The sequence below is a fragment of the Pantherophis guttatus genome, chromosome 8 (genome assembly GCF_059756535.1).
Source record: "Pantherophis guttatus breed Tessera chromosome 8, ASM5975653v1, whole genome shotgun sequence".
In the NCBI taxonomy this organism is placed as follows: domain Eukaryota; kingdom Metazoa; phylum Chordata; class Lepidosauria; order Squamata; family Colubridae; genus Pantherophis; species Pantherophis guttatus.
In genome coordinates, this window is record NC_142070.1 from 38,417,637 (window position 1) to 38,429,931 (window position 12,295).

Below are 12,295 nucleotides of genomic sequence, written 5' to 3' on the forward strand. Positions count from 1 at the left end.
TCCTTTTCTCTCCGCGTTCCTTTGCGGCAGCCACGCAGCCGCTATGGCTGGGTGGCCTGTTTGGTCCTCTGGCAGCCGGCGCTTGTTCTCGTCGCCCTGGCGACTCCTGCAGCGGCCCGAACTCCGGGGCGGCGTGAGCGGTCACCGACGCCTCTGCATTGCCGAAACAGGGTTGAAGCCGCGACGGGATAAATTCGGCGGAGTGAGCTTACACCTGGCTCAGCTGCGCTCTCCTGAGAGCCTGGATCAAGCCGCCTTCGGGCGCTGGCTACAGGGCAAGTGCCTTTTGCTGGAAGCTTGTGGGGAGACAAGAGCACAGAGCACAGTCGGACCAAAGGCGAGTGGCCCCGTGCGGTCTCTCCGCTCCCAGCTTTTCTGAGGGCTCCGCAGCTTCCACGGCAGGATAGATGTATTTGAATACGTGCAGAATGAATCTTTTCTCCCTCCCCCTCCCCTGAAGACAATTTTAGGAACTGCCTCGAAGACAATTTTAGGAACAAAACGTGTGAATGATCTTGTGGCCAAGTGCCGTTTCTTTCCCGGGAAAAGGGAGCAATACTTCTCAGCACAAACTAGCAGATATACTCCATTGAACCGATTAGGTTTAATACTTCTATTTCGTCTACCAAATGATGCGTGATCGTTATAAGCAGAAGGTGGTGGTGGTTTTTTCCCCTCCTTGATCGCTCAGTTAGGTATACCGACACCAACGTGTCCACAACTGAGATTGAAATGTAGAGGCGGAAGTGCGATGTGATATTTGCCCATTAGAAATGAACTAAAGGAGTGATGTAATCGTTAGTCACAAAATAGGAGAATGGTTGTATATACCAGACGCATCATGCTAGTGAAAAGCTGTGATGCAGGGAATTGAGGTTTTAATATGCAATTAAACCAAAATTGCTGCTGCTCTGAATACCAAAATAATCCGGTAGTTATTAATAGTTATGAATAAAAACTTCATCAAGGTTCTTTCTCATTCATAAGCACTTTTATTCAGTAAATTATTTCAGTGATTTCAGTGGGATTTTAACCCTAAGTAAATAGTATAACATTGCAGGTTGAGAGCAGTTCTGAAGTCACAAATCATTCTTCCAGTTATAAAGAGCATTTTTCTTATACTTGGAATAGTTTTGTTGAACTAGCCTTTTTTTTCCAAACCAGAACTGCAGAATAGTGTCATTGTTTTTTTAAAGACCTGGTTTGGAAGTACTCCTAACAGTATTAATAATGTTGAGTAATGTTAAACATCCATATTCAATATTTTTATTAAAATATTCATTTATCTCTTTAGCAAATTTGCACCCCACTGCAATACTAGGATTTCCCATATTACAGGGTTATGAAAAATTATTGATTATTAATTGCTGTACTTCGTTAATATAATTGAAAATGGTACTGAATATGAGTGAAGAATCCTTAATTTAAAATTTGTTATTTTGTTATTTTTTTTTAGCTAGTGTTGTTCTCACATATAAAAATGTGTTCATTAAAAAAAGATGTAAATTATGTTTCCAATGTTTGCTAACCACAAAAATCTTGTGCAGGAGAGTATGATCCAAACCTGCTTCCATTCCACTTTAAAACACCTAACTTTATGCCTGCTGAGCTTTTCTGGCTGCAACAATGTCCCTGGGATATGATCAGATAGCCCTGTGGTGCCTCCTTCATATCCTGTGTCTTTCAGATAAATACACTCTTTCCACTGAGAATATCTAAATCCTAAAATTTAATACACTTTATAATTGAATACATGAAGTATTTAAATCATTTAAAAGCAGATTTCAGATCAATCTTCATCTCCATAATTAGCTGTTTTCTATTTGGTATCTAGATTAGAACTCAAATGAGCAGCATGGTGGCCTAGAGGTGAAGAGGCTTGCTTCTCACTCAGAAGGTTGAGAGTTTGATCCTAGGCAGCGGCAGATGTTTCTCTATCAGGGCACAAAGAGAAAATCTGCTGTGAACTCCATGTAGGCATCAGGAAGGGCATCCAGCCTGTAAATGCTCAGCTCCACTCAGTCACCCTGATTCCACCCCAAAACAAAGGGAGTAAAGGTCATAAAAACCAAACAAAATCTAGATTAGAACTCAAATACTGAGAGTTCAAATTCTGTCTTAGGAGTTGCACCTCATTATATCTCAGGCTGAGGAAATTTGGAGTAGATTTTTTTTCTCAATTGTTAAAACAGTATGAGAAAAATAAAAGGCAGACATTAAAATGTTTAGCCAGACGTTATCAACACCTTATGCAGTATTTTTCTCCTTCAGGTGCTATCAAGCAATGGCGAGCAGAAGGCCACATAGCAGTATGGCTGCATGTCCCTATTCTGCAAAGCAGATTTATAGCTACTGCTGCAGAGGAAGGCTTTACTTTTCACCATGCAGAATCAGACTCGGCTACACTGGCTCTCTGGTTAGCAGAAGGATGTAGCAGACTACCAGTTTATGCGACTCATCAAGTAGGTGTTGCAGGTAAACGCTACAAAACATCACACACACTCCAAAAATAATCTTTTACAAAAGATTAACAGTACAGAATACCAGATAGCCACATCTTATTACCCCTAGCATTTGTGATAAGCAGATAGAATAAGCATATAATGCAGGCTTACTATTCCCCCATCTCCTTACTTTATTTGGACATAAGGAAACTTCTGTGAATTTGGATATTTTTTTTATTTGTTATATTTTGTATCCCACCTTTATTATTTTTTATAAGGAAGAAAGGGATGGGATGGGATTAGAAATAGGAACAGAACAGAACAGAATAGAATAGAATAGCTTTCTTTGGCCAAGTGTGATTAGACACACAAGGAATTTAAGGCAATGAACATACTTAATATTTCTTCCTCCTATTTGCCCCACTAAAATTATCATGTAAGATAATTTGGAGTGAGAGAGTGACTAACCCAAAGTTACCCAGCTGACTTCCATGTCTAAGGCCAATTAGAACTCAATCTCCAGGTTTCTAGACCAGCACTTTAACCTCTACACCACACTGGCTCTTTTATCCTACCTTTTATTTTTATCTACCTTTTATCTTTTATCCTGCCTCTCCCATCCATTATGGAAAGTTCTCTGCTGCTTCTCTTCTTTCAGCAAGGTATGTGAAGTTACACGTACAAGACAAAAATTTAAGATTGCTACAGTTGAATTCCTAAGCACAAATATGCCTATTTGGATTTTAATGTAGCTAAGTCAGTAGAGGGCAGCAAAACAAAAGATGTTTTGGATTTATTTCTAAGGGCATGTTTGAACATGTTTTTGTGAAAGATACAACTCAACATGAATTATCAATAACATTTTAATTTCCGGTTGGAAATCCTAGTTACTTAAGCATGAATTAGTTAAAGGTCAGCCCTTTTAAGTTCTGCCAAACAAAATGAGAGGGATTGAAACAAAAACTTAAATATACAGACACTGTGGAAATGAGAAATTTTGTTTCAGGTTCCATTGTGCTAATATGGTTTGGTTATAATAAATTCTTTAGTCCAAAAGTGAGCATCATGTGCCCTCTACGTATCTTTACTAGTTGGACATAATGGGATTTGAAGTCCAAATTTGTAAAGGCATTGCATTGCCTATTCCTTTTTTTCATAATTTCCTGTTGACATAGTGGCTTGCTTAACATTGTTGAAATTGAAAGTTTGGATGACCTGGTGTATTTGGTATTAAAAAAAAAATAGAAGAGCCTTCATCATTCAGTTTATTTACTTATGAATGATTAACGTCATTTCCACATGGCAGACTTCCAAAGGTTCCCAGCAGTTTACAGAATAGCTTAAACCCTTTAAAAAAAACACGTATAAATCATTCCCAGCCTAAATGAAACAGTATGCAATAGTGACTTTCTCATCCATTAAAAACTGTAAAGATTTTTTTTTTTGCAAAAGGTCAATCTTCTTGCAAATCCTTTTAAACAATAACAAAGTACATGTTTCCAATATAAATATAAACAATATGTTGTTAATAGTACTAATGCCTATGTAATCATATATTGCAATGAAGAATAGTAAAATTCCAAACAAGAGCAAATAATACACATTCACAAAAAAGGAAAAACCTAATTCTTCATACTGCCAATCAAGTTCTTGTAAAATGAATGTCCCATCCTTCTTATCTAATGAATTTCTCAAACTTTCTGGTTCCCAATTTGTTTTCAATGTCTTTTTCAGAAATAAATTAATGCAGTACCATAATACAGTTTTCCTTTTTTCCAATATCACATTTAGGCCTGAACAAATGTCTTGTTTAATCATCCTTTCTGTAGTCAGTTACTAGCAACATTTTTCCTTCTTCGTACTGCATCAAGACACTGATTCAGGCCTCAAGATGTGATGGATTTTAATTCTCATTTATTTATTTCTTTCCGGATTCTATTATGCCAATTCATTTTAGATTAGTTCACCTCAAATGCACAATAAATTTATGCAAACATAAAATGTCTCCCAAGATAATGTACCCCAGTTCTAATGTTGCTTTCACTGGTGTGCTACCCTTGTCCTGAAGGCTGCTTAAAGTAGCAATGTCATGTTCTTTTGCAGTAACAATACTCTAGGAAAGGGGCCATCCTAACTTAAAGGAAAACTATTCCAGAGCAAGAAGGCTAGAACCAGTAACGCTTGCTTCTAGGTTCCTACTCCTTTATATCTCAAAGGGGCAGAATTCACCAAATGACTTTCCTACCAACATGAAGGGGACATTATATATGATGCAGACAAAAATCATTTGTTGTTCTTAGTTGTGAAGTCATGTCCGACCCATCATGACCCCGTGAACAACGTTCCTCCAGGCCTTCCTGTCCTCTGCCATCGTCTGGAGTCCATTTAAGCTCATGCCTACTGCTTCAGTGACTCCATCCAGCCACTCATTCTCTGTCGTCCCCTTCTTCTTTTGCCCTCAATCTTGCCCAGCTTTAGGCTCTTCTCCAGTGAGTCCTTCCTTCTCATTAGGTGGCTAAAGTATTTGAGTTTCATCTTCAGGATCTGGCCTTCTAAAGAGCAGTCAGAGTTGATTTTCTCTAGGACTGATCGGTTTGATCACCTTGGAAGCGATCAAAGGGACTCACAGGAGTCTTCTCCAGCACCATAATTCAAAGGCCTCAATTCTTTGGCGCTCAGCCTTTCTTATGGTCCAACTTTCACAGCCATACATTGCAACTGGGAAAACCATAGCCTTGACTATACACACTTTTGTTGACAGGGTGATGTCTCTGCTTTTTAGTATGCTGTTTAGATTTGCCATAGCTTTCCTCCCCAGGTGCAAGTGTCTTTTAATTTCTTGGCTGCAGTCTCCATCTGCGGTGATCTTGGAGCCCAGGAAAATAAAATCCGTCACTACCTCCATTTCTTCCCCATCTATTTATCAGGAATTGAGAGGGCCGGATGCCATGATCTTAGCTTTCTTAATGTTGAGTTTCAAGCTAACCTTTGCACTCTCCTTCTTCACCCGCATCAAGATGCTCTTTAGTTCCTCTTCACTTTCTGCCATTAAAGTAGCCCCATCTTTCTCATGATGTGCTCTGCATATAAGTTAAATAGGCAGGGCGACACTATATAGCTTTGTTGGACTCCTTTCCCAATTTTGAACCAATCGGTGGTTCCATGTCAGTTCTCACTGTTGCTTCTTGACCTGCATATAGGTTTCTCAAGAGACAAATAAGATGGTCTGCTACTGCTATGTCTTTAATCAAAAATCACATATGTAGGTGTTTTTGTCAGGGTGGCTAAAACACAAAAGAGCCAAAATGCAGACTGAGGAAAGCTGCCCTTCAAATCAACTTGGGAAAGTCATTTCAGTGTATTTATATATTATATAGTCATTATGTGGTATGAATTATTTTTTGCAAGTGTAACACAAACAGCCCTATTTTAGTTATTTCACAACTGAGAACTTGCTTATTGAGTTTAGTCTGAGTTGAGCAACACATCTGGTAATGAGGAATTACCAGATGTGTTAATATGCCCTATAGTGCTGATATGCCCTATAACCTATTACCTGCGGATCAAAGTTTAATAGATTAGTATGCCAGATATGTCATTAAATCAAGATTACAGTATGTTCATCACATTGCCACAAGCTGTTTAGGAAATGAATTGAAAAATGGAATAAGAAAAGTCCAGTTAGTTCTGGACAAATCCTTTATGATGTGGGTGTCAAACTCGATTGCGTCACAGGCGGGATCGTGACATATCACAATACTTTTTGCCTTTATAGAGGTAGGATGGGCGTGGTCTACGTGTGATGCCAGTTTGACAGGTCTGCTTCATAACATCTGGAAATTGCTACATCATTTTCAATTATCTCTGCATGTTAATGTTGAACAGACAGCTGCAGTTCTCTAGTTCCCCAATTTGTCTCTGTTTGGACATAGGAAAACATTGTCTTTTCCAGTCGTTTGGTACCTTATTCCTTATCCTATATTTCTTAAAAATAATGAGTGGAAGTTGACCTAGACTATGTGCGAACTTCATAATTCCCACATTTAACTGCTTATCTATAATATGTTTGGATAGGAAGGATTGATAAGAGCACCTCCTATGCTTCAAACCCTTGAAATACCTTCCTAGAGCTTCAACATGTGAGATAATGCAATTGTACTCTTTTTGGTGGCATTACTATTCCTTACATGGATAAACCGGAAGGTTGTTTCAGTGGGTTTGACAGGTTTTAGCAGCTGAGATGTATGTTCGTATAAAGAGACTAAATATAGTCTTAGCATAACAACAGACAAGTTCAAAGTTAGTCCAAACTTCCAGTTTGACTAATAAACAGAATTCCACACCAACTAGCACATAACAGTCATATATCAGAAAGATGAAATCATACTCATTGTAGAATATAGAAAATTGGTGAGTACTTTCCAAAGGAATGTCCTTTCAGAAATTTTGTTCCGGATTGCTGTTGTATTTAGAAAATATTTTCTCCCACATACAGAAGTTTGATTAGTCTCTTAAAGAGGGGGTTATTTTTAGTCTCATTCTTCAGTTTTTCCTTTGTTTGGAAATGCTTATGCCTTGTATTAATTTTTTGTATACTTTTGTATACAAAAAATTGTATACAAAATTTTTTGTATACTTTTGTATCTCAAATAACATAGACTTAATAATCTGCTAACATACATTATAGAATCTATAATTAGCTAGAAATAACTTCTAAAATTGGAGTAAGGTGAAAAATCAATGACAGGTGTATATGAGTGAAAATAATTTATACTCTGCCAGGAATTTGTGTTTTAGGCCATGTAATCAAGAGACTAAAACTTTATTCCAGTGGTCTTGATAGAGAGGAAGTTCCATATTAGTTTCAAAGTGAATCATGGCATTACTATTTTTCTGATAAAACAAAATATTCTGTCTCCCCACAGGTGCTGTATTAGATACCCACACTGGGAGAGTATTAGTTGTTCAAGACAAAAATAAAGTAAGTATGTCACATTATTTATAATGTATTTAAATTGATTTGGATTAAGAGGCCCTTTCCTTGAGCAAAAGGCTTTTAATCAGCTTTAACCAAGAACTTTTAAGTGAAGAAAAAAAAAAGACTTGAGATCCAGGAGTGTGCTTTTCATTTTAGCTCAAGATGTAATATAATCCTCTACACACGTTCTCAACTAATGTGTTTTTGCCAAGATAGGATTATGCAAAGCCTTGAACCAACTTTAAGTGCACATGTCTTAATTCCATTCCTCTAATATGAGTACATATTATATTGGTTAAGCAACACTATTAATTTTTTTTCAGCATAAGTTAGTAATGGTTAAAAGTAAACTTCATTCCATTTTCATCTGCAGTTAAAATGGCAGAAAAAGTAAATTCTCATTCTTTTCTTAAATCCAAGATCAATTAGAATAGCAATGAGCTGACTTCCTCGCCAGTTCTATTTTTAGATGGCAAAGCTAAGTTTTGAAAGTTCCTGAATGTTAAATTTCACCGAGAGGGTTATTTTTTTAACTGAAAGTTGTTATTGGCCTCTTTTTTGGTCAATGCATTCTCTATCACTGTGTTCTGTTTGAGTTAATTAAGACTTTCATTTGCTTATTTGGTTTTATGCGGGGATATTATTTGTTTTTCGGACTGCAGTTGATATTTAACCATATGTTAATATACGCTGTAAAGCATAAAATAGAAACATGATGCGTTACTGAACATAATGAAACACTTCTGAGGAAACATTTTATAAATAAACAAACAAACAAATAAAGAGTAGAACCATTACTTTTGGTTCTTAGATTCAGGATAATATTGCATAGGTTTTTAATAATCTCCACTGGAAACAAAAATTAAAATTCTTATAATAAGAAGAACAATAGAACAATTTTGCTACTTTCAGGAATTTGGAAACAGCAGGGAACATTTGAGATTTTTAGAAATAAGCTACCAGGTGTCTATTTTAATTTACTTGAAGAGAATTCTTAAAAGTTTTAGCAGAGGCAGAAAGGCAGGCAAGACTAGACACCAGTGTGTAAGCAGTAACCCATAGTGAATTACATATTATTTAAGGACACAATATATCATTGGCTGTTTTGGGGAATACCTATTACAAGGTTAAACCCAGTATAAAGTAGTGGTAACTCATGATAAACCAACATTAGAGGTAATAGAATAATCATGGGAAGAAAACCCTGCATAGCAATGCTAGAGTCTATACAACATTACAAATAATCCAACCACCAGTTGCCCTCCCCCAAAATACTTACATATTTGTGCAAAGCCCGCTTTTGCTGAGAAGGCACTGTGAGAAAAAAGTATGCCCTTCCAAGATGCATTATGCAGCAGGGACAATATTATTATAGAAGATGGGAGTATTACTATCACTGCACATAGGAAGGGAACAAACATTACAGATAATCAAAGTCAACTATAAATATTATAACAGAAAAATTACAAGAATCAATACTCAGAAATAATTGAAAAAAACCATTCTTTTGGAAACAAGTCACAAACTGACATTCTCCCATTGTGATAGCACTATACAGTTATGTGAAAAAGAAAGTACATTCTCTTTGAATTCTATGATTTTTTGTATTAGGACATACATAAAAATCATCTGGTCTCTAGCACTTCTTAAAAGTAGGTAAATACAATCTCAGCTGAACAATTATACATGACATATTATACCATGTCCTCATTTATTTTACAAAAAGAAGGCCAAAATGGTTCTTTCCTTTTCAAATGACTGATAGGTGACATAAGTTTAACAAGTGTGCTAAGTAGCCTTTGATGGGAATTAGGAAGTTGTTTCTGATTGGTGTAAAGTTGGAGCAAAATGATTTGACCTAGAAAATAGTCAAAATGATCTGATCTTGACCTTTAGGAGATGCCAAAAAGACTTTTGAAAAATATGTCCTGCTATCAACAATAATTTTAGATATATTGAAAAAGATGGGATGGGAGAAGCAGTAGCATGTTAGAAACAGAATTTTGGGTGGCTCAGTGGCTAAGATGCTGAGCTTGTCAATTGAAAGGTCGGCAGTTCAGTTGTTCAAATCCCTAGCGCCGCATAACAGGGTGACCTCCCATTTCTTGTCCCAGCTTCTGCCAACCTAGCAGTTCAAAAGCATGTAAAAAATGCAAGTAGAAAAATAGGGGCCAACTTTGATGGGAAGGTTACAGCGCCTTTGGCATTTAATCATGCCAGCCACATGACCACAGAGACAGCTTTGAAATGGAGATGAGCACCGCCCCCTAGAGTCCCCTAGAGTCAGGAACGACTAGCACATACGTGCGAGGGGAACCTTTACCTTTTATAAACTAGAACTCTGGGATTCACGTAATCCAGTCGAATAACTCAAAGGCAAATGTCTCCATTGTTGTGGCTTCAGAAGAAGAAAACTTTTAAACAGATAACGCAATGATCTAGTCACGGGAGAGAAGAGTTCTCAGCATCCAATAGTTCTAATCCCCTGCTGCTTTGTAATGGTTTCCAGGGGTTACATCGATGAACAATAATAGGAATGGATGAAACAAATCCAGTTGATTGGATAATTGAAATAATTTGTTTGTGCTAATCTGCAACCATTATGTTTTCTGCATTTTCAGTGAAGCTTAATGGCAACTGTGTTAACTCATTCTCATATTTTTATTGTGGTTAGGTTACATGATTTTGTAACTTGTCAGATTTATAGCCACTCTTCTGTCTGTAAAGTTAAACAGAGGTTACATAACTTTAAAAATATAAATTCAATTTATATTTTTAGAAGTTTATATTTTAAAAAGTTGGTTAACAGCTGTCAAAAGCTATATTGAGTGTATTCTATAGCCCAAGAACCAAACAGAAGAATCCCCTGCGGAGAATTCATGCAGTATTCATTTACTAAATATTTTCCCCAATCTTGAATTATTATTTTTCAATTTCTCATTTTACTCTTAAAGAAATAATTGAATAGAAATAAAATTAATGACTATCCCTTAAAAATGCTATAAAATACATTTCTGAATAAAAAATGTTTATTGAAAGTCATACTTTCTAAGGATTGGGTTTATTGTCTTTAAAATTCACTTGAAATTTGCTAAAGCTTCTTTTTGTTTTAGAAGTGTATATCTGATTGCATGTCTATATGTGTGTGTCTCTCTCTTTGTATGTGTTTTGAAACATTACAGCCTTCCAAGGATGTGGCCTAATGAAAATTCAAAGTCAGCTTGTATTTGCATAATAGCGACCTGTACTTTGTCAATGAATTTCAAGAGCTGCTTATGTGATGTCATCAGAATTAAAAGCCAATTAAAATACAGAACAGTTTCCAATGGCTGAAAATAAAACCTTAGAATCTTATGAAACAAAATATTTATTTTGTCAGATGGTTTTAAAAATGCAGTAGTCAAGAACTCGTTAATATTTTTTGAACGAGGAGCCAGACTTCACTTGAGTACAGTTTTCATTATTCTTTTTGATAGAACAGGATATCTCTTGTAGGAAGTCATCATTGTTTTCCACAAGCCAGAATGTTCCCCTTTCCACAAACATACTTGTTTATTTCATGGCAGGGATGACTGCAATACTGACCAGTTGACTTGCCAAGAACAACCTTGCTTAATGTGGAGTTTTCCAGTTAGATTGAATTAACTTTGCCAAATGGAAGCTCTCCTACCTGGGAACTTTGAGATTAACATATCTGATAGGGAGGTTGGCCTACTTGATATCAACAACAGTGATATTGTTCTAATACAACACATGAATAGCTATGGTTTTTATAAAAGCAAGTAGAACAGAGGTTAGAGTAAGGACATCCACCTGCACAGTGAATTGGAAGCTTAAAAAATTTGTTCTTCCTGTCCCAGAATAGCATCCCCCCGGAGGTACATGTAGCTCCCACTCTCCAAGTGTTCCGGAAGTCCCTTAAGATCCGCCTCTGTTCCCAGGCTGGAGTTACGGTTCTGATGGAACCACTGTCATGTTTGGTTAATATTATTGTTGTTTTCTTCTCTGGGCAGTTAAGTTTTGTTATGTTTTAAACTGGCTTTTAGTTACATACTTGATTTTTTGTAAGCTGCCCAGGATCCTTGTAGAATCAGATGGCCTTAAAAAATAAAATAGCCTAGTGATTTTTCTCCCTTTGCAGCTGAAAAAATGTCCAAGTTGTATCAGAATTTTTTCTTGGTTAGCCCTATTCTAAGATATACTATATGTAGAGACCTCTATATGTAGAGGATTTAAAACTTTTTTCAGGCTGTAGAACCTCAGAAAAAGAAAAAAAATCTCAGAATTCCAGATTAAGAGAAAACTGTAGTAACATAGAACTGGTTGTATTTTAATGAAATTGTTGTTGTTGTTATACCCTTAGCCTCCCCCATTAATGGAGCCCCATTCAATTTTTGCAAAACCCTAGGTTTGCTCAGAACAGTTTATAAAATCCTGCTAGAAAGTACCTGATAATTTCACTGGATTCTAGAAAGGGAATATTCCTGCATAGGTGGTCCTCAAGTTGCAACTTAATGGAACCTGCCTATTACAGTCAACATCATGACAGTTGTAAAGTGGGTCAGCCATTTTTTTGTGACCTTTTTTCCAGTGATCACTGGAAAAATCAAACTCATAGTTTGCTATGCACCAGTTTTGCCAAAACCATTGTAAAACATGGTCCTATTACTGTGGGATGCTGCAAATGACCGTAAATGCCAAGCGCCCAAAGTGCGGTCTTTTTCACGGGAGGTGGGAAGGCGGATGATTGTAAGAATTTTGAATCCAGGTTGTAAGTGATCCCCTGAATAGGTCCATTGTAACTTCAAATGGTTGCTTAGTGACCGGTTGTAAATCAAAAATTACTCCTACTCATCATTATTTTCTACCTCTT

General features: G+C 36.7%; 1 protein-coding gene across 1 annotated transcript in view; it reads left to right on the forward strand.

The window, feature by feature from the left end:
- NUDT6 (nudix hydrolase 6) overlaps nt 1-12,295 on the forward strand; it is a 16,836-nt gene continuing 4,541 nt past the window's right edge. The window contains exons 1-3 of the mRNA XM_034401296.3: nt 1-275; nt 2,272-2,475; nt 7,370-7,425. Coding sequence (XP_034257187.1) covers nt 44-275; nt 2,272-2,475; nt 7,370-7,425 — 492 coding nt within the window. The 5' untranslated portion in view covers nt 1-43. The remainder of the gene's footprint in view (nt 276-2,271; nt 2,476-7,369; nt 7,426-12,295) is intronic.